This window comes from Gobio gobio (genome assembly GCF_949357685.1).
Source record: "Gobio gobio genome assembly, chromosome: 25".
NCBI classification, from domain to species: domain Eukaryota; kingdom Metazoa; phylum Chordata; class Actinopteri; order Cypriniformes; family Gobionidae; genus Gobio; species Gobio gobio.
This window is the reverse complement of record NC_137121.1, coordinates 2,549,187-2,576,686: the sequence shown is the minus strand read 5'-3', so window position 1 is coordinate 2,576,686 and position 27,500 is coordinate 2,549,187. Positions and strand designations below refer to the sequence as shown.

General features: G+C 38.9%; 2 protein-coding genes across 4 annotated transcripts in view; one reads left to right on the top strand and one right to left on the bottom strand.

Annotated features, from left to right (window-relative positions):
- tmem117 (transmembrane protein 117) overlaps nucleotides 1-19,968 on the bottom strand; it is a 91,338-nt gene extending 71,370 nt beyond the window's left edge. Inside the window, exons 1-2 of the mRNA XM_079809233.1 lie at nucleotides 19,672-19,968; nucleotides 10,849-11,157 (exon numbers count right to left, since the gene is read on the bottom strand). Of these exons, the coding sequence (XP_079665359.1) occupies nucleotides 10,849-11,157; nucleotides 19,672-19,720 (358 nt within the window). The 5' untranslated portion in view covers nucleotides 19,721-19,968. The remainder of the gene's footprint in view (nucleotides 1-10,848; nucleotides 11,158-19,671) is intronic.
- A 739-nt stretch (nucleotides 19,969-20,707) lies between these two features.
- Nucleotides 20,708-27,500, top strand: part of twf1a (twinfilin actin-binding protein 1a) — a 22,357-nt gene continuing 15,564 nt past the window's right edge. For 2 of the 3 annotated variants that reach the window (XR_013816019.1, XM_079810163.1), the window contains exons 1-3: nucleotides 20,708-20,784; nucleotides 22,525-22,602; nucleotides 22,687-22,865. Coding sequence is in view for 1 of the 3 variants with exons in the window: in XM_079810163.1 (XP_079666289.1) it covers nucleotides 20,760-20,784; nucleotides 22,525-22,602; nucleotides 22,687-22,865 (282 nt within the window). In the remaining 2 variants the exon portion in view is untranslated. The remainder of the gene's footprint in view (nucleotides 20,785-22,524; nucleotides 22,603-22,686; nucleotides 22,866-27,500) is intronic. The other variant, XR_013816018.1, reaches the window with a different exon arrangement.

The following is a 27,500-nucleotide window of genomic DNA, read 5'->3' as shown; positions in this document are numbered from 1 at the left end:
ACATATTAAAGTCAAAGGTTTTTACTGAGGGGATTTTGGATATCTCTTTTTATCACTTCATAAATCAGAAAATACTGTCAGCAGCCAGAAAAAAATACATTTTCACCATTTCTTTAGGAATAAACTGTTGTATAACATCAGGCAAAAGACATATGAACAAACCCCTTGGTAAAAACCTTCAGAATATAGATATGAATAAACCTGTAAGTTGTGGTGTGTATAAGTGCTGCTGAAGTGGAGGAAAAACTCATTTTGTGGAAACAGCGTTTAAAGATGTGTGCTGTAATTGAAATCTACAGACGCAAAAAGATAAAGGGCAATAAAAAAGATACACTTAAAAGTCTATTTCTAGAACAAAAACCTGACCATTGGATAAAGGCAGGTTAAAAATTCTTGTAAAAAAATGTTTTGACATATTAGAGGTCAAAGGTTTTTACTGAGGGGATTTTAGATATCTCTTTTTATCACTCCATAAATCAGAAAATACTGCCAACGGCCAGAAATAAATACATTTTCACATTTTAGGAATAAACTGTTGTATAACATCAAGTAAATGACATATGAACAAACCCCTCAGTAAAAAGCTTCAGAATATAGATATGAATAAACCTTGTCAAACAGACAAAAAAACTCACACACACTTGCACACACAAACTGAGGGTGTGCCATTCCAAAAGCTAATTGTGTTTTTGTGTGTGTGTGTGTGTGAGCTTTTGTGTGTGTTTTGCACTCTTGATGTTTTAGAGATCTTCACTGTTGAGTCCTTTTTTTCTGCATCCTGGCTGATTTGTAGATTGTATGCACAAAAAAACTCTGTATTTTCATATTTTTGCCAATTTCCCATTCATTTCCTATGCGGGTCATTTTTGACCTGAAGGTCCTGAGTGTGACTATTTTTTTACAACCACTTAGACTTTTCAAATCCTGTCCCCAATTTTTTGGGTGTTCATATACCAAGTACAAATAAAGTCACCAAGTTTCGGACCATTCCGATGAAGCTACGATTTTTAACATTTTTTATTTTAAAAAATTCGGGTCAGAAATGACCGAAGAGCCCCAGAGGGTTAAAGAGACTATATCGCATGCGTTTTGCCTTTACTCACCCAAACATTTAGGTGAATGCGAGTGCATTAGCAGTGAGTTGTGAATCGCAGGTGTTTGATTTATGAGATGAGAGATTTTATGTAATATTTTATTTATCCGCTATATTGACGAGACCTTTTAGAAGGATATCGGTTTACTTATGGGTTGTGTGTGCACTCGAGCTGAACTGAGATTTGAGAGTTTGTAGATGTTTAAGAGGCTGTTGTGTCGACCTTGATTTATTGCATTATGGAGGTGTTAGAAAATAAATATGATTTCTCATCTTACAAATCAATAGCTTCTTATTTTCACTGGTGTGTCTCTCAGGTGTCGAGGACTATATTTAGTATGAGTAAAATACTTAAGTACTGTTAAAATCACATACTTTAAGACTTTTACTCAAGTTGTATTGGAATTGGTGACTTGTAATGGAGTCATTTTCGCTGTAAGGAATCTGTACTTTTCCTCAATGGTTTTCAGGTACTCTTTACACCTCTGGTTTTCACCTGTAGTGTGTCGTAAAATATCACGTCAATAGACCTACTAAAGATTTAAGGCAAAAACAAGTAGGTTGACAATATTAAACCTGAACAACCGATTTACATTAAATTAAACTAATTAAGAAACATCTGAAAAGTACAGTGCAGAACAACAGCAGTTCACTATTTCACTACTAAGACGACTTAAAATACAACACAGGTACCGGAAACACAGCTCCACTACACCAGCGGGCACACAAACACTGAATTCAGCATAATTCATCAACATCCTCCCATTGATCAAGAAAAACAATCACACTGACACATCAGATCTGTGCTCTTTCATACAAAAAAATATATTTTATCTTATTAAATCTAATTGCATTTTATACAAATATTGCTTTGATGTTCATAAACTTACTGGTTCATATTTCATAAGCCCAAACGCTCATATTATCTGTAAATCATATGCGAGGTTCAGTAGTGATGTTTATTCATTTAGACGTGTTCAGCGGATTGCATTTTAATCTGAGTTTGGCGAATTGTAGACGCGCTGACGCTGTAGTTGAAGAAGTTTTAATGAGTGTTTTTATCGTGTTCAGGGACTGTTGACTGAACCATTAGTGCTGTAAACCGTGGGTCAAGATTATGATGGAGGAACTAAAACTATGTCTATTAGTTGAAGTTAATAAAATGGCAAAAGCACAGAACTACTAAAACTGAAATTAAAGCCTAAATTAAAAAATTATGATTAATTCAAAATATTAATAAACACTATAATAGTATATAAATAATACAACTAAAAACTGAAATAACACTGGACATAGCGACAGACAAATAAATAGAATGATAGAAAGACAAATAGAACGACAAATAGAATCATAGAAAGAAAGGCAGACAGACAGACAGACAAATAGAATGACAGACAGACAAATAGAATGATAGAAAGACAGTCAGACAGACAGACAGACAGAATGATAGACAAATACAGGTGCTGGTCATATAATTAGAATATCATCAGAAAGTTGATTTATTTCACTAATTCCATTCAAAAAGTGAAACTTGTATATTATATTCATTCATTACACACAGACTGATATACTTCAAATGTTTATTTCTTTTAAGTTTGATGATTATAACTGACAACTAACAAAAATCCCAAATTCAGTATTTCAGAAAATGAGAATATTGTGAAAAGGTTCAATATTAAAGACACCTGGTGCCAGACTCTAATCAGCTGATTAACTCAAAACACCTGCAAAGGCCTTTAAATGGTCTCTCAGTCTAGTTCTGTAGGCGACACAATCATGGGGAAGAAGCTGACCTGACAGCTTTCCAAAAGACGACCTTTGACCCCTTGCACAAGGAGGGCCAGACACAAAAGGTCATTTCAAAAGAGGCTGGCTGTTCTCAGAGCTCTGTGTCCAAGCACATTAATAGAGGCGAAGGGAAGGAAAAGATGTGCTAGAAAAAAGTGTACAAGCAATAGGGATAACCGCACCCTGGAGAGGATTGAGAAACAAAACCCATTCAAAAATGTGGGGGAGATTCACAAAGAGTGGACTGGAGCTGGAGTCAGTGCTTCAAGAACCACTGCACACAGACGTATGACAGACATGGGTTTCAGCTGTCGCACTCTTGAGCAACAGACAGCGTCAGAAGCGTCTCGTCTGGGCTAAAGACTAAAAGGAAAAGTTATGTTCTCTGATGAAAGTAAATTTTGCATTTCCTTTGGAAATCCGGGTCCCAGAGTCTGGAGGAAGAGAGGAGAGGCACACAATCCACACTGCTGGAGCTCCAGTGTAGAGTTTCCACAGTCAGTGATGGTTTGGGGTGCCATGTCATGCGCTGGTGTTGGTCCACTGTGTGTTTTCTGAGAGCACTTCATGCTTCCTGCTGCTGACCAACTTTATGGAGATGCAGATTTCATTCTCCAACAGGACTGGGACCTGCACACAGTGCTAAAGCAACCAGTGCCTGGTTTAAGGACCATGGTATCCCTGTTCTTAATTGGCCAGCAAACTCGCCTGACCTTAACTCCATAGAAAATCTATGGGGTATTGTGAACATCTGTGAAGAGGAAGATGCGATATGCATGAGTGCTGGACATGCTCATTCTTTTCAGTTGGCCAAGATTTCTAAAGATCCTTTCTTTGTATTGGTCTTAAATAATATTCTAAGTTTCTGAGATACTGAATTTGGGATTTTCGTTAGTTGTCAGTTATAATCATCAAAATTAAAATAAATAAACATTTGAAATATATCAGTCTGTGTGTAATGAATGAATATAATATACAAGTTTCACTTTTTGAATGGAATAATGGAATAAATCAACTTTTTGATGATATTCTAATTATATGACCAGTACCCGTAGAATGACGGACAGACAGACAAATAGAAAGACAGATAGACAAATAGAATGATAGAAAGACAGTCAGACAGAAAGAATGATAGAAAGACAGATAGACAGACAAATAGAACGACAGACAGACAGAACGAAAGACAGAGCAACAGACAGACAAATAGAATGATAGAAAGACAGACAGACAGAGCAACAGACAGGACGATACACAAATAGAACGACAGACACACAAATAGAATGATAGAAAGACAGTCAGACAGAAAGAACGATAGAAAGACAGATAGACAGAGCAACAGACAGACAAAGACAGACAAATAGAACGACAGACAGACAGAACGACAGACAGAGCAACAGACAAATAGAACAATAGACAGACAGACAACTAGAATGATAGACAGACAGACAGACAGACAAAGAAAATGATAGATAGACAGACATACGGACAAACAGACATAAAGACAGAATGATAGAAAGACAGACAGAAAGAACGACAGACAAATAGAACGACAGACAGACGAAAAGAATGATAGACAGACAGAACGATATAAAGACAGATAGACATAGCAACAGACAGACAAAGACAGACAAATAGAACGACAGACAGACAGAATGATAGACAGACAGACAGAACGACAGACAGAGCAACAGACAAATAGAAAGACAGACAGGCAGAAAGATAGACAAATAGAACGATAGACAGACAGACAAATAGAATGATAGACAGACAGACAGACAGACAGACAAATAAAATGATAGATAGACAGACATACGGACAAACAGACAGACAGAATGATAGAAAGACAGACAGAAAGAACGACAGACAAATAGAACGACAGACAGACAGACGAATAGAATGATAGACAGACAGAACGATAGAAAGATAGACAGAGCAACAGACAGACAAAGACAGACAAATAGAACGACAGACAGACAGAATGATAGAAAGACAGACAGAGCAACAGACAAATAGAAAGACAGACAGGCAGAAAGATAGACAAATAGAATGACAGACAGACACACAGACAGATTGACAGATACGGTACATCGATAGAAAATAAAATTCAAATATTAAAAGAAAAACTGAAATAAAAAATAGAAATGTTGCCTTGACAACCAACTGAAATAAATTAAGTTGCAGTACTAAAATTACTAAAACTGAAAAAGATTATAAAGCTAAATAGAAATATAAATCCATCCATCCATCCATCCGTCTCTCTCTCTCCAGATCCCAGTGAGGCTCTTCCTCATGTACAGCAGCAGAGGTCAAAGGTCAAAGGTGGCGCTCGCGCTCCAGCAAAGGTCAAAGCTCGCTCTCATCCGGCTATAAATACTGCCAACACAGAGGCAGATCTGGCCGGCTGTGCTGTAATTTAGGGCTGGTGAAGAGGATTCTTCGCATCTGTGCAACATTCATTATAATGTGAGCTAAAAACAGTGTGAGGAGGCCCTCAGGGGCCCGCGGCCCCGCTGGGTGAATGTAGGCCGAGCGCCGCTCTTAACTAACGGCCCGCCGGGTCTCCGCAGAATCAAACCCGGACCAAACTCATCCATCACAGGCCATCCGGGTCTCTGGGGCGGTTTCCACGGAAACGGCGCTCACATCGATTAATCAGGCCTGATGTGCGCTTCACTGTCTGCTGGACACACACACACAGGAGCTTCTGATTCGCTCACACATCTCAGGCTTTACACGGTATGATATTTACTGTATGTATGATATCAGATAAATGAGCAGAAGAGAATTTCAACAACATTAAAACTCAGGACTGGTGGAGTAAACACTGCAATCATGAGAGAACATCCCTTTAACCCCTGTGCATTGTTCAAATTCACTAGCCTTTCGTTATGTTCGAGGATGAAAACAGACACTAAATTAAACTGCTGTAGAAATGTATCAGATAAATATTTTTTTGGCATAAATCTATTAATCAACCTCAGTCCTGATCAAAACTACTAAATGTTGAATTTGGCAATTAAAGAGTTAAAATCCTGATTTTTTTTTTTAAACATTTAGTAGTTTTGATCAGGACTGAGGTTGATTAATGGATTTATGCAAAACAAATTGAAAAAAAATATTTATCTGATACATTTCTACAGCAGTTTAACTTAATGTCTGTTTTCATCCACGAACATAACGAAAGAGTAGTGAATTTGCACAGAGTGAACTGTTGAGTTTTTGAAAAAATTCCCAAAATATATGTTGAAATAAGATTTGTCACCAAAAATCATTCCATTTGCTGAAACACAGAGAAAGTTATGGCCAAATTAAGACTCAAAAACACCCCATAGTGGATGAAAACATCCCCAACAGCATATAAGGGTTAAGTCCTTGAAGACTCGCGCGCGTGTGTGTGTGTGTGTGTGTGTGTGTGTGTGTGTGTGTGTGTGTGTGTGTGTGTGTGCGTTACTTTATTCAGCCGCTCAATTTCCTTGACATTTCTCGTATTTGCTGAAAACACTCGCCGACACACACACACACACACACACACACACACACACACACACACACACACACACACACACACACACACACACACACACACACACACACACACACACACACACACACACACACACACACACACACACACACACACACACACACACACACACACACACACGCACGCACACACACACACACACACACACACACGGGCCTTAAATTAAAAACGTTATCAAATCACTGTTTAACCTCATTAAAATGACTGACTAATATACTGTTATATCGTCTGTGCTTACATAATAGAGAAATTAATAGCTTGATGCTCTTTAAATATTTTGTTGCAAAAATCTCAACAAATCTCTCTATAAGGCCTATAGACTGCAATAGTGTTCAGGAATCTAATATTTCCTACTATAAGTGTAGTTCTGCTTGTATAACATGAGCCCGAATATTTGACAAACCGGTTTAATTGTTTTAAGGAAACAAGAAAACGTTACGCACGTCAATCCATTCCCGACGCTCTTGCTTCTTATTTATTCAATATACAGACAAATTATTTAATAAAAAAATTATGTTATAGGCTAATATTTAAACATAGGCTAACTATGAAACAAAATAGGCTATGTTTTTTTGGGCGGCGGCGCATTTTTCCCTTTATGACAGCGGACACAACTCACAATACTCCAGCATTTTTAGCCGTACAGATCAGATCAAGACATAATTATAAACTATAAACTGTCTACTTTTATTTGTGAACACTCATAACAACAAAGGGATTCAGTGACTCAGGGAAAAGATTATTTTGCACTCCACTCCAAACGCTGTCTTCATTTCAAAAATGTATTTTGTTTATTAAACGCAAAGTTTTTAATTTCAAAAGCATTTCTAAATTCAGTTCATATTTCCAACAAACGAAATTCCCAGCCAAAATAACGAAGTGGTCAAAAAAAAACAACAACTCTGAGTTACCGCTATGCAAATTAAACGTTTTGCCCTTCTCTCGCGGTGACTACAACCCAACCATAGGGAACGGTAATTAACTAAATGTTCTAAACTAAACTTAATAATAAATCAACTTAAATATTCTACAACACGTTGCACATAGACGAGCCATAAATGACGGAGTAGGCTATTTTAAGTTGTTACACTATAGGCTAATTAAGGGAAAAATCCAAACTTCACAGTCTATTCTAACGACATATCTCATTATTACGACAAATTGAGGGGAAAAAAATCATATGTGGCAGATATGCGTCACCATAGCATCAATCTTTCTGACGCGGACAGAAGAAGACGAGTTCTTTATTAAACTCATAAAAGACAACAGAATTACAGGAATACTGGATTCTAAACAAAGACATGCCACAATTTATCAAGACCTTGAAGCAGATCTGAGGGAGAAACACACACACACACACACACACACACACACACACACACACACACACACACACACACACACACCTCATACGGCACAAACGCTCAAGTAGGATAAGGCACTTTCCTTGCCATTAATGTTTCATTGGATAATAATAATTATGTATTATGGATAGCCTATACATTAACCTACCAATTTTTGGAATGACTTATTGCGAGAGAAAATAAAAAAAGTTTGAGTCGCATACAGTGTTTGGGTAACGCATTACAAGTAACTTGAGTTACGTAATAATATTACTTTTTCCAAGTAACTAGTAAAGTAACGCATTACTTTTCAAATTCACAACAAAATATCGGAGTTACTTTTTCAAAAAAATAACGCAAGTTACTTTTTCACATTAATTTGACTGACAGCTCTCCTGCCCTCATGTGGAGAGTTAGTGCAGAGGCGTGTGTGTGTGTGTGTGTGTGTGTGTGTGTGTGTGTGTGTGTGTGTGTGTGTGTGTGTGTGTGTGTGTGTGTGTGTGTGAACATGATGGTTATTGTAGTTCTAGACTAAATGTGAGCATTTATTTATCTCACTTGCACAATAAAGATTCTGTCCACCTCAAAATGAATAAAATCAGTCAAATGCAAAATCAGAGTACTATGCAAACCTCCAATAATTAAATGTTAAATAAAACAACTATTTTTATGCATAATCTACCTTTATATTTATTTGACCAATGTCTTGCTGCTGACCTTTGATGATGAAAATTACTAGATTTTTAGTTTTTATTGGTAAAACTTTTTTCTCCCTTGTCCTCTTCTCCATTATCCAGAGCTGCGCCCTCTAGTGTTCATGAGTGAATCTGCATCTTTACCTCAGCCTGGGGATTATTATTTACATTTTGTTATGAAGTGGTCTTTACCGTTGCACAAAAATATAACTTTTTTTGTTATAAAAAAAACAAAAACAAGCCCAGCCCAGGTGAGAAAAAGTAACGCAAAAGCAACGTAACATTACTTTTCTTAAAAAGTAACTAAGTAACTCAATTAGTTACTTTTTAAGGGAGTAACGCAATATTGTAATGCATTACTTTTCAAAGTAACTTTCCCCAACACTGGTCGCATATAACATCGGTTAATGGACACTCTGTTATTTCGCAATAGTTTTTTTATCGACAAAATATCGCAAACGTTTTGTGCAAATCTGTGATGGAAACACGGCTACTGTTCACAGAAACATCAAAATAGACATACTTTAAACCTTATTTTTTGAAAACTAAACATTTTAACTATTTTGCCACAAATTATGAGCTTATTTGCCGATTTTTAATTATTCTTGACAAAATTAAAATAGGCCTATGTTAAAAGTTTTTTTTTTTTGAAGAAAAGTTTTGGGTGGGCCAGTTGAAAAGTGTGTTCCCATAACACACTCTCTTCTGCTGATTTGGTGAATGAACAGATGCAGTTCAAACTAACTCCTGATTTACATTCCCAACCGATGCGTCAGTGCTTCTCTCTGAACAACACCAGCAGATCTAATGCACTGACAATACATCTATCACAGCTAAAAGATCTCAATCACTGATCTCAGAGCAGCAGATGCGGTCACTGAGTCAACACTGCCCTCTACTGATGCCAACTCACACCAGCAGCTTCTGCAGTGAGTCTCAGTGTGTGTGTGTGTTATACAGTTCATCTCCTGTTAGTGGGAGGGATATATTAGGCAGCAAGTGAACATTTTTAGAAGGTTGATGTGTTAGAAGCAGGAAAAATGGGCAATGGACACTGCAGTCTAACGCCTGGATGATTATTATTGATGAGATTCATGCAGGCGTGTTCAGATCATCATTTATCACACAGGAGCTCTGAATACACACACACACACACACGCTTGTTTTTGTGAAATGTGAGAACATTCCATAGGCGTAATGGTTTTTATACCGTACAAACCGTATTTTCTATCCCCTTACACTGCCCCTAAACCTACCCATCACACACACACACACACACACACACACACACACACACACACACACACACACACACACACACACACACACACACACACACACACACACACACACACACACACACACTGCCCCTAAACCTAACCATCACACACACACACACACACACACACACACACACACACACACACACACTGACCCTAAACCTAACCATCACACACACACACACACACACACACACACACTGCCCCTAAACCTACCCATCACACACACACACACACACACACACACACACACACACACACACACACACACACACACACACACACACACACTGCCCCTAAACCTACCCATCACACACACACACACACACACACACACACACACACACACACACACTCTCACACTAACACACTCACACTCTCACACACAGTCACACATACACTCTCACACACACTCTCACACACAGTCACACACACAGTCACACACACAGTCTCACACACTCTCACACACAGTCACACACACACTCTCACACACACACACACACACACGTTTGTTTTTGTGAAATGTGAGAACATTCCATAGGCGTAATGGTTTTTATACCGTACAAACCGTATTTTCTATCCCCTTACACTGACCCTAAACCTACCCATCACACACACACACACACACACACACACACACACACACACACACACACACACACACACACACACACACACACACACACACACACACACACACACACACACACACACACACACACACACACACACACACACACACACACACACACACACACACACACACACACACACACACACACACACAGCCCCTAAACCTAGCCCTCACAGGAGACTGTGCAGTTCACTTTCTGTGAAAAAAAACTCATTCTGTGTGATTTATAAGCATTTTGAAAAGTGAGGACATGGGGAACGTCCTCATATTTCACCCTCTTTTTGTAATACCCATGTCATTATACACATTTGTGTCCTGATATTTCACAAAAACATGCCCACACACACACACACTCTCACACTAACACACTCTCACACACACACACACACACACACACACACACACACACACTCTCACACTAACACACAGTCACACACACACTTCACAAGAAATGAAGAATCCTGGACGTACCGAACAAGCGGCGATGGAACACAAACTTCCCGGCGATGAGGCCTGTGATGATGGCGAGGATCCACATCAGGACTTTGAGGGCGTTCCAGCTTCCTCCGGGATATCGGTTCACCACGAAGGAGAAGCAGTTTCCCACCACGATCATGTGCGCCTCCGTCTGGCTGTGCGACACCGGGTCCTCCGCAAACAGCAGGAAGTTGAAGAAGGTCACCAGGTAGGCCACGAGCAGCCGGGACCACGGGTGCTGGAAATAATAGCGGAAGCGGGAGTAGATCTCCATCCGCCGCAGGACACCCAGACATCGGCCACCTGAGGACAGACAGACAGCGAATCAGAAGACAGACAGACAGACAGCGAATCAGCAGACAGACAGACAGACAGACAGCGAATCAGAAGACAGACAGACAGACAGACAGACAGACAGACAGACAACGAATCAGAAGACAGACAGACAGACAGACAGCGAATCAGAAGACAGACAGACAGACAGACAACGAATCAGAAGACAGACAGACAGACAGACAGACAGCGAATCAGAAGACAGACAGACAGACAGACAGACAGACATACAGACAGACAGACAGACAGACAGACAACGAATCAGAAGACAGACAGACAGACAGACAACATTCAGCGAATCAGCAGACAGACAGACAGACAGCGAATCAGAAGACAGACAGACGGACAGACAGCGAATCAGCAGACAGACAGACAGACAGACAGACAGACAGACAACGAATCAGAAGACAGACAGACAGACAACATTCAGCGAATCAGCAGACAGACAGACAGACAGACAGACAGCGAATCAGAAGACAGACAGACAGACAACATTCAGCGAATCAGCAGACAGACAGACATACAGACAGACAGACAGACAGACAGACAGACAACGAATCAGAAGACAGACAGACAGACAAAATTCAGCGAATCAGCAGACAGACAGACAGACAGCGAATCAGCGAATCAGAAGACAGACAGACGGACATTCAGCGAATCAGAAGACAGACAGACAGACGGACAGACAAATAGACAGCGAAACAGAAGACAGACAACATTCAGCGAATCAGAAGACAGACAGACAGACAGACAAACATTCAGATAGACAAACAGACAAACAAACAAACATTCAGATAGACAAACATTCAGATAGACAAACAGACAAACATTCAGACAGACAGATAGACAAACAAACATTCAGATAGACAAACATTCAGATAGACAAACAGACAGACAGACAGATAGACAAACAAACATTCAGATAGACAAACAGACGAACAGACAGACAGACAGATAGACAAACAAACATTCAGATAGACAAACAGACAAACAAACAAACATTCAGCTAGACAAACATTCAGATAGACAAACAGACAAACATTCAGACAGACAGATAGACAAACAAACATTCAGATAGACAAACATTCAGATAGACAAACAGACGAACAGACAGACAGACAGACAGACAGACAGATAGACAAACAAACATTCAGATAGACAAACAGACAAACAGACAAACAAACAAACATTCAGATAGACAAACATTCAGATAGACAAACAGACAAACATCCAGACAGACAGACAGACAGACAAACATTCAGACAGACAGACAGACAAACATTCAGATAGACAAACAGACAAACAGACAGACAGACAAACATTCAGATAGACAAACAGACAGACAGACAGATAGACAAACAAACATTCAGATAGACAAACAGACGAAGAGACAGACAGACAGATAGACAAACAAACATTCAGATAGACAAACAGACAAACAGACAAACAAACAAACATTCAGATAGACAAACATTCAGATAGACAAACAGACAAACATTCAGACAGACAGATAGACAAACAAACATTCAGATAGACAAACATTCAGATAGACAAACAGACAAACAGACAGACAGACAAACATTCAGATAGACAAACATACAGATAGACAAACATTCAGATAGACAAACAGACAGACAGACAGACAAACAGACAAACATTCAGATAGACAGACAAACATTCAGACAGACAGACAGACAGACAGACAGACAGACAGACAAACATTCAGACAGACAGACAAACATTCAGACAGACAAACAAACATTCAGGGAATCAGAAGACAGACAGACAAACATTCAGGGAATCAGAAGACAGACAGACAGACATTCAGACAGACAGACAGACAGACAGACAAACATTCAGTGAATCAGAAGACAGACAGACATTCAGTCAGACAGACAAACATTCAGACAGACAGACAAACATTCAGACAGACAGACAAACATTCAGACAGACATTCAGACAGACAGACAGACAGACAGACAAACATTCAGTGAATCAGAAGACAGAGAAACATTCAGACAGACAAACAGACAGACAGACAGACAGACAAACAGACAGACATTCAGACAGACAGACAAACATTAAGACAGACAGACAGACAAACATTCAGACAGACAGAAAAAAATTCAGTGAATCAGAAGACAGACAAACATTCAGACATACAGACAAACATTCAGACATACAGACAAACATTCAGTGAATCAGAAGACAGACAGACATTCAGACAGACAGACAAACATTCAGTGAATCAGAAGACAGTCAAATATTCAGACAGACAAACAAACATTAAGACAGACAGACAAACATTCAGTGAATCAGAAGACAGACAGACATTCAGACAGACAGACAAACATTCAGTGAATCAGAAGACAGTCAAATATTCAGACAGACAAACAAACATTAAGACAGACAGACAAACATTCAGTGAATCAGAAGACAGACAGACATTCAGACAGACAGACAAACATTCAGACATTCAGACAAACAGACAGACAGACAGACAAACATTCAGACAGACAGACAAACATTCAGACAGACAGACAAACATTCAGACAGACATTTAGACAGACAAACATTCAGACAGACAAACAGACAGACAGACAGACAAACATTCAGACAGACAGACAAACATTCAGACAGACAGACAAACATTCAGACAGACAGACAGACAGACAGACAGACATTCAGACAGATAGACAAACATTCAGACAGACAGACAGACAGACAGACAAACATTCAGACAGACAGACAAACATTCAGACAGACATTCAGACAGACAGACAGACAGACAAACATTCAGACAGACAGACAAACATCCAGACAGACATTCAGACAGATAGACAGACAGACATTCAGACAGACATTCAGACAGACAAACAGACAGACAGACAGACATTCAGACAGACAGACATTCAGACAGACATTCAGACAGACATTCAGACAGACAAACATTCAGACATTCAGACAGACAAACATTCAGACAGACAGACAAACATTCAGACAGACAGACAGACAAACATTCAGACAAACATTCAGACAGACAGACAGACAGACAGACAGACAGACATTCAGACAGACATTCAGACTAGGGATGCTCAAAATGGTTAATTTTCCCGACCGACAACCGCCGCTCATTATCTGATTATTAACCGTTAACTGATAAGATTTTAATATTGAATTGGCATTAAATAAATATATACTTGAAGAGTGTCTGTGAGCCGTTAAAAATACATTTTTCTCCACAGGTTTATTTTACTGTGCAAACATCAGCACAGAACAGATCTACATCAGAACAGATCAACATCAGAACCTGATCAACATCAGAACCTGATCAACATCAGAACAGATCAACATCAGAACCTGATCAACATCAGAACCTGATCAACATCAGAACCTGATCAACATCAGAACCTGATCAACATCAGAACAGATCAACATCAGAACCTGATCAACATCAGAACCTGATCAACATCAGAACCTGATCAACATCAGCACCTGATCAACATCAGAACCTGATCAACATCAGAACCTGATCAACATCAGAACCTGATCAACATCAGAACCTGATCAACATCAGCACCTGATCAACATCAGCACCTGATCAACATCAGCACCTGATCAACATCAGAACCTGATCAACATCAGAACCTGATCAACATCAGAACCTGATCAACATCAGAACCTGATCAACATCAGAACCTGATCAACATCAGAACCTGATCAACATCAGAACAGATCAACATCAGAACCTGATCAACATCAGAACCTGATCAACATCAGAACAGATCAACATCAGAACCTGATCAACATCAGAACCTGATCAACATCAGAACCTGATCAACATCAGAACCTGATCAACATCAGAACCTGATCAACATCAGAACCTGATCAACACCAGAACCTGATCAACACCAGAACCTGATCAACATCAGAACCTGATCAACATCAGAACAGATCAACATCAGAACCTGATCAACATCAGAACCTGATCAACATCAGAACAGATCAACATCAGAACCTGATCAACATCAGAACCTGATCAGCACAGAACCTGATCAACACCAGCACATGTTCACACACCTGCAGCGTTTCTGACAACTGAGAAAAACTCAATCAAATATCAATAAAACACATCAAATAAATAGGCCTACACTAAACATTTTTCACTTAAATAATTAACAATTTAAGATGACAAAACGAAAACACTGAATCCGTTTGAAGCTTTGAAGAACCGGAATAGTTTTTTTTCCCGTCAAACTACGTTTTTTTCATCATATAAAAATAGCAGGCCGACCTCAATCCACAGCTCGACTGGTTTTTTTAAGTAGCATGTGTAAGAGGTGCAGGGGCAGACAGACAGACAGACAGACATTCAGACAGACAGACAGACAGACAAACATTCAGACAGACAGACAGACAGACAGACAGACAGACAGACAGACATTCAGACAGACAGACAGACAAACATTCAGACAGACAAACAAACATCCAGACAGACAGACAAACATCCAGACAGACAGACAGACAAACATTCAGACAGACAGACAGACAGACAAACATTCAGACAGACAGACAGACAAACATTCAGACAGACAAACAAACATCCAGACAGACAGACAAACATCCAGACAGATAGACAAACAGACAAACATTCAGACAGACAGACAAACATTCAGACAGACAGACAGACAGGCAAACATTCAGACAGACAGACAAACATTCAGACAGACAGACAAACATTCAGACAGACAGACAGACAAACATTCAGACAAACATTCAGACAGACAGACAGACAGACAGACAGACATTCAGACAGACATTCAGACTAGGGATGCTCAAAATGGTTAATTTTCCCGACCGACAACCGCCGCTCATTATCTGATTATTAACCGTTAACTGATAAGATTTTAATATTGAATTGGCATTAAATAAATATATACTTGAAGAGTGTCTGTGAGCCGTTAAAAATACATTTTTCTCCACAGGTTTATTTTACTGTGCAAACATCAGCACAGAACAGATCTACATCAGAACAGATCAACATCAGAACCTGATCAACATCAGAACCTGATCAACATCAGAACAGATCAACATCAGAACCTGATCAACATCAGAACCTGATCAACATCAGAACCTGATCAACATCAGAACCTGATCAACATCAGAACCTGATCAACATCAGAACCTGATCAACATCAGAACCTGATCAACATCAGAACCTGATCAACACCAGCACCTGATCAACATCAGAACCTGATCAACATCAGAACCTGATCAACATCAGAACCTGATCAACATCAGAACCTGATCAACATCAGAACCTGATCAACATCAGAACCTGATCAACATCAGAACCTGATCAACATCAGAACAGATCAACATCAGAACCTGATCAACATCAGAACCTGATCAACATCAGAACCTGATCAACATCAGCACCTGATCAACATCAGAACCTGATCAACATCAGAACCTGATCAACATCAGAACCTGATCAACATCAGAACCTGATCAACATCAGCACCTGATCAACATCAGCACCTGATCAACATCAGAACCTGATCAACATCAGAACAGATCAACATCAGAACCTGATCAACATCAGAACCTGATCAACATCAGAACCTGATCAACATCAGCACCTGATCAACATCAGAACCTGATCAACATCAGAACCTGATCAACATCAGAACCTGATCAACATCAGAACCTGATCAACATCAGAACCTGATCAACATCAGAACAGATCAACATCAGAACCTGATCAACATCAGAACCTGATCAACATCAGAACCTGATCAACATCAGAACAGATCAACATCAGAACCTGATCAACATCAGAACCTGATCAACATCAGAACCTGATCAACATCAGAACCTGATCAACATCAGAACCTGATCAACACCAGAACCTGATCAACACCAGAACCTGATCAACATCAGAACCTGATCAACACCAGAACCTGATCAACACCAGAACCTGATCAACATCAGAACCTGATCAACATCAGAACCTGATCAACATCAGAACCTGATCAACACCAGAACCTGATCAACATCAGAACCTGATCAACATCAGAACCTGATCAACATCAGAACAGATCAACATCAGAACCTGATCAACATCAGAACCTGATCAGCACAGAACCTGATCAACACCAGCACATGTTCACACACCTGCAGCGTTTCTGACAACTGAGAAAAACTCAATCAAATATCAATAAAACACATCAAATAAATAGGCCTACACTAAACATTTTTCACTTAAATAATTAACAATTTAAGATGACAAAACGAAAACACTGAATCCGTTTGAAGCTTTGAAGAACCGGAATAGTTTTTTTTCCCGTCAAACTACGTTTTTTTCATCATATAAAAATAGCAGGCCGACCTCAATCCACAGCTCGACTGGTTTTTTTAAGTAGCATGTGTAAGAGGTGCAGGGGCAGACAGACAGACAGACAGACATTCAGACAGACAGACAGACAGACAAACATTCAGACAGACAGACAGACAGACAGACAGACAGACAGACAGACATTCAGACAGACAGACAGACAAACAGACAGACAAACATTCAGACAGACAAACAAACATCCAGACAGACAGACAAACATCCAGACAGACAGACAGACAAACATTCAGACAGACAGACAGACAGACAAACATTCAGACAGACAGACAGACAAACATTCAGACAGACAAACAAACATCCAGACAGACAGACAAACATCCAGACAGATAGACAAACAGACAAACATTCAGACAGACAGACAAACATTCAGACAGACAGACAGACAGGCAAACATTCAGACAGACAGACAAACATTCAGACAGACAGACAGACAAACATCCAGACAAACATTCAGACAGACAGACAGACAGACAGACATTCAGATAGACATTCAGACAGACAGACAGACAGACATTCAGACATTCAGACAGACAGACAGACAGACAGACAGACAGACAGACAGACAGACAGACAGACATTCAGACAGACATTCAGACAGACAGACAGACAGACAGACAGACAGACAGACATTCAGACAGACAGACAGACAGACAGACAGACAGACAGACATTCAGACAGACAGACAGACAGACAGACAGACAGATGCAGACAGACAGACAGATGCAGACAGACAGACATTCAGACAGACAGATGCAGACAGACAGACATTCAGACAGACAGACATTCATACAGACAGATGCAGACAGACACAGACAGACAGACAGACAGACAGATGCAGAAAGACAGACATTCAGACAGACAGATGCAGAAAGACAGCATGTCATACAAATGCTCTAATGTTCACATCAACGGCTCAACAATATCTGTCATGAGCTTGTGCGATGATTATGCAAGAGTTTTAGAATAACCTGCTGCTCGGAAACCATGTGCCACTGCTGGACTCATTTAGCCTGTGTGTGTGTGTGTGTGTGTGTGTGTGTGTGTGTGTGTGTGTGAGAGAGAGAGAGAGAGAGAGAGAGAGAGAGAGAGAGAGAGAGAGAGAGAGAGAGAGAAAGAGTGAGCCTGTGTGTGTGTGTGTGTGTGTGTGTGAGAGAGAGAGAAAGAGTGAGCATGTGTGTGTGTGTGTGTGTGTGTGTGTGTGTGTGTGTGTGTGTGTGTGTGTGTGAGAAAGAGAGAAAGAGTGAGCCTGTGTGTGAGTGTGTGAATGTGTGAGTGTGTGTGTGAGAGAGAGAGAGAAAGAGTGAGCCTGTGTGTGAGTGTGTGTGTCTGTGTGTCTGTGTGTGTGTGTGTGTGTGTGTGTGTGTGTCTGTGTGTGTGTGTGTGTGTGTGTGTGTGTGTGTGTGTGTGTGTGTGTGTGTGTGTGTGTGTGTGTGTGTCTGTGTGTGTGTGTCTGTGTGTGTGTGTGTGTGTGTGTGTGTGTGTGTGTGTGTGTGTGTGTGTGTGTGTGACCAAATGTCCATGTTTTGACCAAATGTCCCCTGGCACATACATATTAAAACCTGAAATGATATAGTGTGGATGGTTTTGTAAAGGATATCAATAAAAAAAATATATTGTAAATAAATATATATCATATACATTACATAAATACTTTTTTACAAAAGATATAGACAGATCTATCTATCTATCTATCTATCTATCTATCTATCTATCTATCTATCTATCTATCTATCTATCTATCTATCTATCTATCTATCTATCTATCTATCTATCTATCTATGTTTACATGGCTTCTGGTGCGCCGCTGAAACTCTTCCCTCAATCTCAAGTCAAAACACTCAATCTCAGCCACACACGAATAAACGCGCGTGATATTATCACTGACGCGAGCGCATAATAAAGCGAGAAGCGCGTGAGCAGATGTTGGTGAATGACTGTAAATGGGAGCAGCACGTGCAAAGCACAGTATTCCAGCAAATTCCATGAACGACACACACACACACACACACACACACACACACACACACACACACACACACACACACAGATGATCATGTAAAGAGTCTTACGCAGACAGTCGTGGAGAGATTCAGATTCAGATTCAGACCCCATCGCCATATCAGAGCTGGTCTTCTTCCCACATCAGAGGATGATGATGATGATGAAGATCCTCCGCGCGCCGCTCATTCAACGCCTCCGGTTCACGCGCGTCATTCAACGCGTCCGCGCGCCACATGCGATTACAGAAACAAAACATCAGAATCACTGCATCTGCAAAAAACACACACACACACACACACACACACACACACACACACACACACACACACACACACACACACACACACACACACACACACACACACACACACACCTCTCTCTCTCTCTCTCTCTCTCTCTCTCAACTTTAATAATCATATTTCTCTCAGTAAAATTAATAATTAATAACTTGATACTATTTGCAGTGGATCTGTATTTGTATTACGCGCCATATAAAATAAACGTGACGATTTTCTTATTTTAAATTTGCGAAATTAATTTGTTGTGGTGTAAATCTCGTTTTTATTATTAGGTTATATTTCATCATAATCAATAATAATATAATATTTTCCTCCTCACTAATACACTAATATTAATAATTGTGTCCAGACAGGACTATTACTGTATTGTGGTATTTATTTGAATATTGGGTCATGGGGCAATATTCAAATAAATATAAAAGACAATTAATGTTTATAAAGTGTTATAGATGTGACTGTACTGACATTAAAGTATTAAAACAAACACCTGAGTTGAATGGAGATGAATAATGACACTTTTATCTTCTATAGAGCTGATTTACAGCTGACGTTTGCATTAATAAATCTTTTATTTTTCTGTAGCAGTTGTTATGCTCTATTTAAATATGTGTATACAAAGACACAATATGTACTGCAAATGTTATAGTATATAAGGATAGGAGAACAAAACTAAATAGTTTATACATTGAAGTATCAGGAAAATAAGGATCTGTACACACACGCAAAAAAAATAAATCATGTCCGCGCATGCGCAGTGCGAAGGGAAGGCGGCCGCGTCTGAGACACGTGACGTCACCGTGGCTCTGCTTCCTTCTTCCGGGATTGAGAGTCTCAAACATCCTCCGCCGAGTGAAATAATGTCTCATCAAACGGGTATTCAGGGTAAGACTGAGATATTCTTATGATTTATGAATCTGAATCTGTGTGATGACAATGCGCGTGCGGCGACAGACTCACTCAGCGCCGCGATTCATTTAGAGAAATCAATGAAAATGTGAATAAAGCGCGTCTGTCAGCCAGCAGAGGTTTCCCTCAGATCTCAGACTTATCAATAATTTCATGTTCATGATTTATGTATCGTATCAGTGTTTGTTTATAGGTGTGCAGAGTTCTGCTTCAGTGATCGCGAGCGCACGGGCAACGCCTTCAGCGCGCGCGCTCACGCGCCATAGGCATCCTATAATATCACCATACATACCAATATACAGATATCATCATTCACACTTCCTGTGGAAACCAGTCCGACACAGCAGGAAATAAAACATGCTTCTGGAAATCATAAATATGCGGAATTAGGACATAAAAAGTCATGATTATTACATAAAAAGGAGGAATTATGACATAAAAAGTCATGATTATGACATAATAAGGAGGAATTATGACATACAAAGTCATGATTATTACATTAAAAAGGAGGAATTATGACATAAAAAGTCATGATTATGACATAATAAGGAGGAATTATGACATAAAAAGTCATGATTATGACATAATAAGGAGGAATTATGACATAAAAAGTCATGATTATGACATAATAAGGAGGAATTATGACATAAAAAGTGATGATTATGACATAATAAGGAGGAATTATGACAAAAAAAGTCATGATTATTACATAAAAAAGGAGGAATTATGACATAAAAAGTCAAGATTATTACATAAAAAAGGAGGAATTATGACATAAAAAGTCAAGATTATGACATAAAAAGGAGGAATTATGACATAAAAAGTCATGATTTTGACATAAAAAGGAGGAATTATGACATACTAAATTATATATTAATGAGATGAAAAATCTAAATTATGACAAAGTCAGTTATGAGAAAAAATCAAAAGTATGGCATGAAGTCATAATGACATAAAAATTCATGATTGTGACATAATGAGGAATTATGACAAAGTCATGATTTATGACATAAAGTCATGATTATTACATAAAAAGGAGGAATTATGACATAGTAAGTCATATTTATGAGAAAAAAGTCATAGTTATAAGTCGAAAAGTCAAAAATATACTACTATATATAATACTAAGTCATAATAAAAAGTTAAAAATAAAAACTTATTCAAATAATAAATCTCAATAACTCATCATCATCACTATTATTATTATTATATATGCAGTTTAGATATTAATATAGATTTGAACTAAAATCGGCAGTTTTCTCTGTTTGTGACTAATGAAGAATAAACTCAATTTCATTGCTACAGTCATCAGAATAATATGAAGTGTGTGTGTGTGTGTGTGTGCGTGTCTGTGTGTGTGTGTGTGTGTGTGTCTGTGTGTCTGTGTGTGTGTGTGTGTGTGTGTGTGTGTGTGTCTGTGTCTGTGTCTGTGTGTGTGTGTGTGTGTGTGTGTGTGTCTGTGTGTGTGTGTATGTGTGTGTGTGTGTGTGTGTGTGTGTCTGTGTGTCTGTGTGTGTGTGTGTGTGTGTGTGTGTGTCTGTGTCTGTGTCTGTGTGTGTGTGTGTGTGTGTGTGTGTGTGTGTGTGTCTGTGTGTGTGTGTGTGTGTGTGTGTCTGTGTCTGTGTGTGTGTGTGTGTGTGTGTGTGTGTGTGTCTGTGTGTGTGTGTGTGTGTGTGTGTGTGTCTGTGTGTGTGTGTGTGTGTGTGTGTCCTGCAGCGGCTGAAGAGGTGAAGGATGTTTTCGGCAGTGCCAGGAATGGACAGCACCGGCTCCTGAAGATCGTGATTGAAAATGGTATGTAATAATCATAAACTCTGCAGTATTAGTGGCATCAGGTTATTGAGGTGTGTGTGTGTGTGTGTGTGTGTGTGTGTGTAGAGGAGCTGGTGCTAGGCCTGAGTAAGCCTGCAGGGGGCAGCTGGGAGGAGGATTATGAGCGGCTCCTGCTGCCGGTGCTGGATCAGGATCTGCCCTGTTATCTGCTCTTCCGCCTGGACTCCAGCAACAGCCTGGGCCACGAGTGGCTGTTCATCGCCTGGTCACCTGACCACTCGCCCGTAAGGCTCTGAGCATTCCTTCACACACACTCACACACACACACACGCGTGTTCAGGCACGTCTGAGACACGCTGTGTGTGTGTCGAGCTTCACTCATCCAGCGCTGATCCTTCAGCTCTAATGGGACACATTAACTGATCTGAAACCCTCAATTGTTATTATAGGAATTATTTTAAATTGTAAAAATATTTATAGTAATTTTTTTATTTTATATAATATATTTGAATACTTAATAACTAAATACATAATTAAAATGAATAATATATTATTATTTCAATAGTATTCATTAGGGTTGGGTACCGAAATCCGATTCCAATATGGCACCGTATGTACCGGACCGAATCAGAACGCAGATTTCGGTTCCTCATTTCGGTGCCAAAATTCAAACATGCTTTCGCGCTTTGGCTGAGCCAGAGACAGACGCTCAGCGCTGGTCACATCACAACTCATGACAACTATTCAGTGTTTTCAACCACATCTCGACAACTATTCAGTGTTTTCAACCACATCTTGACAACTATTCAGTGTTTTCAACCACAACTCAAGACAACTATTCAGTGTTTTCAACCACATCTTGACAACTATTCAGTGTTTTCAACCACATCTCATGACAACTATTCAGTGTTTTCAACCACATCTCATGACAACTATTCAGTGTTTTCAACCACATCTCATGACAACTATTCAGTGTTTTCAACCACATCTTGACAACTATTCAGTGTTTTCAACCACATCTCATGACAACTATTCAGTGTTTTCAACCACATCTCATGACAACTATTCAGTGTTTTCAACCACATCTTGACAACTATTCAGTGTTTTCAACCACAACTCATGACAACTATTCAGTGTTTTCAACCACATCTCATGACAACTATTCAGTGTTTTCAACCACATCTTGACAACTATTCAGTGTTTTCAACCACAACTCATGACAACTATTCAGTGTTTTCAACCACAACTCAAGACAACTATTCAGTGTTTTCAACCACATCTTGACAACTATTCAGTGTTTTCAACCACATCTCATGACAACTATTCAGTGTTTTCAACCACATCTTGACAACTATTCAGTGTTTTCAACCACAACTCATGACAACTATTCAGTGTTTTCAACCACAACTCATGACAACTATTCAGTGTTTTCAACCACATCTTGACAACTATTCAGTGTTTTCAACTAGGGGTGGGCGATATCTCGATATTTAAAATATATCGAGATATTTTTTAAACACGATATGGATTTTGACATATCGTATATATCGATATATTGTTTATATTTAATTCTGATTCCGCCACTTTGCTTGTTTGCCTTCTCTGTGCCGTGCTCGCCCCCGCTCGCTCACCCCCCGCCTCCTTGCTTTTGTTCCCCCTCCCCTCGCGTGTTGTCATGGCGGCGTCCGCAACCAGCTCGGAGGCTACAGAACTCGTCTTAAAAACAACTGGCTCCATTATATGGAGATACTTCGGTTTTAAGGGGTAGGACGAACAGCAGACAGATGTCTATTGCCATGAATGCCGACAGTTGGTTCTCAAACACTTGATCCAAGATACAGTTTACCTAGGCGGCATTACTTTGCGAGACAAGAACTCCCGCGACTGTACACTACGGAGAGAGAGAGATGCTTGCTTGCTGGAGAAGGTTACTTACTATGCCCTTTATTTGAGTTGTTTTATTTTTGAAAGAAAATTCATTATTTGCATGCGTTTTAAAGCCTTGCACGTAGGGCACCATGCGCTTTCCCGAGCGCGCGCACTAAAAGCCTGTCAAACAAGTGATTACTGGACTAAATCTTACTGCGCTAATACTGTCAAATACACACAAGGTTAACATAAACACAGTCGGTTATGTCTAAAGTGAAAGTAAAATCGGCGTGTGTCTGTATATTAAATGCGTGAAAGTCTTAAATTGACAGCAGGGAAGCCTAGTGAACACGCCTTAAAGGCACAGTTCACTCTAAAATGATGTCATTATTTTCTCACTCTAATGTTGTTCCAAACCTGTATTAATTTCTTCTGTTGAACAGCTGATAGTAGCGATTGACATTCATATTATTATTTCCTACAATGGGGACCAGCAACTGTTTGGTTTCCAATATTCTTCAAAATATATGTTATGTCCAACAGAAGAAAGAACTTTATTCAGGTTTAAAACAACTTGAGTGCGAGTAATCAATGACAGAATTTTTATTTTTGAGTGAACTATTCCTTTAGTGGTTAATAAAATGGCAAAAGACAAAGACAAAATCACTCACGGCTCTTGACTGAAAAACTAATACAGTAGCTTTAATAAGAATCAATGTATATTTTATAGTGAAGTCTGTGTAGTGTTTTATTTTTACATTTATCAATTCAATTTCATACTTAAATGCTGCTGTACAGCTCTGAGCTGCCAGTGTAAATCTTTATAAATATATATTTATTTTATATTATACAGTACACTAGGAATGTGTACAAGGTTTTTTAAAAGTACAGTTTTAAGTTTAAGTAAGGTTTTTCAAGTCTTTTAAGTAAAATAAAGAAAGAGTATTGCAATAAAAAAAAAAAGTATTTTTTCCTCCTTAAGCTCTTGATGTTCGGCTAAGAATAGAATAGCAAAAATCTGATGCGACTAGCCATCAGAACCGAACCGAACCGAAAACCGTGGTAAAAAAAAATGAAGTATGTGTTGAACTGTGGACTTACTGTATTGTTGCATCCCTACTTTGTTCCTACATGAACTGCCTACCTCTTTGCACTTCAATAAAAAAAAGACTGTGGTATTTGGCATATTTGTTTTTGCAGTAGTTTTTGGGGGGTTATTTTTCCTGTAAAGATATCGAGATATATATCGTATATCGAGATATAGCAAAATATATCGAGATATATTTTTTGCTCCATATCGCCCAGCCCTATTTTCAACCACATCTCATGACAACTATTCAGTGTTTTCAACCACATCTCAAGACAACTATTCAGTGTTTTCAACCACAACTCATGACAACTATTCAGTGTTTTCAACCACATCTCAAGACAACTATTCAGTGTTTTCAACCACAACTCATGACAACTATTCAGTGTTTTCAACCACAACTCATGACAACTATTCAGTGTTTTCAACCACATCTCATGACAACTATTCAGTGTTTTCAACCACATCTCATGACAACTATTCAGTGTTTTCAACCACAACTCATGACAACTATTCAGTGTTTTCAACCACATCTCATGACAACTATTCAGTGTTTTCAACCACATCTCATGACAACTATTCAGTGTTTTCAACCACAACTCATGACAACTATTCAGTGTTTTCAACCACATCTCATGACAACTATTCAGTGTTTTCAACCACAACTCATGACAACTATTCAGTGTTTTCAACCACAACTCATGACAACTATTCAGTGTTTTCAACCACATCTCATGACAACTATTCAGTGTTTTCAACCACAACTCATGACAACTATTCAGTGTTTTCAACCACATCTCATGACAACTATTCAGTGTTTTCAACCACATCTCATGACAACTATTCAGTGTTTTCAACCACATCTCATGACAACTATTCAGTGTTTTCAACCACATCTCATGACAACTATTCAGTGTTTTCAACCACATCTCATGACATCTATTCAGTGTTTTCAACCACATCTCAAGACAACTATTCAGTGTTTTCAACCACATCTCATGACAACTATTCAGTGTTTTCAACCACATCATGTTTATTTCAGGTTTCAGACATTTAAATGCTCATATAGGCTACTAGCAAAAAACACACACTGATGTCTATGAAAGCGGCAATGACAATCCTTTCAGACGGTTATAATTTGCCTAACGTTACGTGTTTTATTCACATCACATTATACAGTAACTATATCGTTTACTCTATTCTTCTTCCAGTTCACTGGTCACTTACTTTCATGTGTTTCGTGAGACGAGAATGAACTCAAGTGTTATAAATCCGACAGATCCGATTCTGAGGCGCAAACTAACATGGCGCCGCCCATTGCGCTTTATAGATCAACTAACACACATTCACTCACACATTTGAACATCAGATAGTTTGTGACACAGTTAAGAAGTTTGTGAATATTTTGAATAAAAAGAAAAAACGAAATAAACCCGATACAGCTGAGCTGTCAGCGCTATTGCGGCTGCTGTGTGTCATGTGAGAAACATGACGCGTCGTCATGGAAACATTAAGACCGTTCTAAAATATTTAGCCAGAGAATATGATCATATTTCAAAATAAAGCTGAAGCTCGAAGCTGGTTAGTAGCAGAGCAAGAATACAGACGACTGCTGTTATTACTGTAACTGTTATTTAGAGTTATATTAGGCCTGTTGTAGTTGGGCATGGCTTAGGTTTTACTGTGAATTTGTAAATAAGTCAATTATAATTTGTAAATAAGTAAATTGTGTTTTGTATTTATTTATATTTATACATTTAAGTATACATTAAACTTTTAATAAATGGTTCAATTTAAATAAATAAAAAATAAATAAAAAGCCATTTAATGTCATCCACCTCGTTTTGTGGCCTTTAAAAAAATCGTTTTGGCACCGCAATCGAAAAAAACCCAAACGATACCCAACCCTAGTATTCATTATATTAATTTAGTTATTATTTATGTAATAATTACTATTTTACAT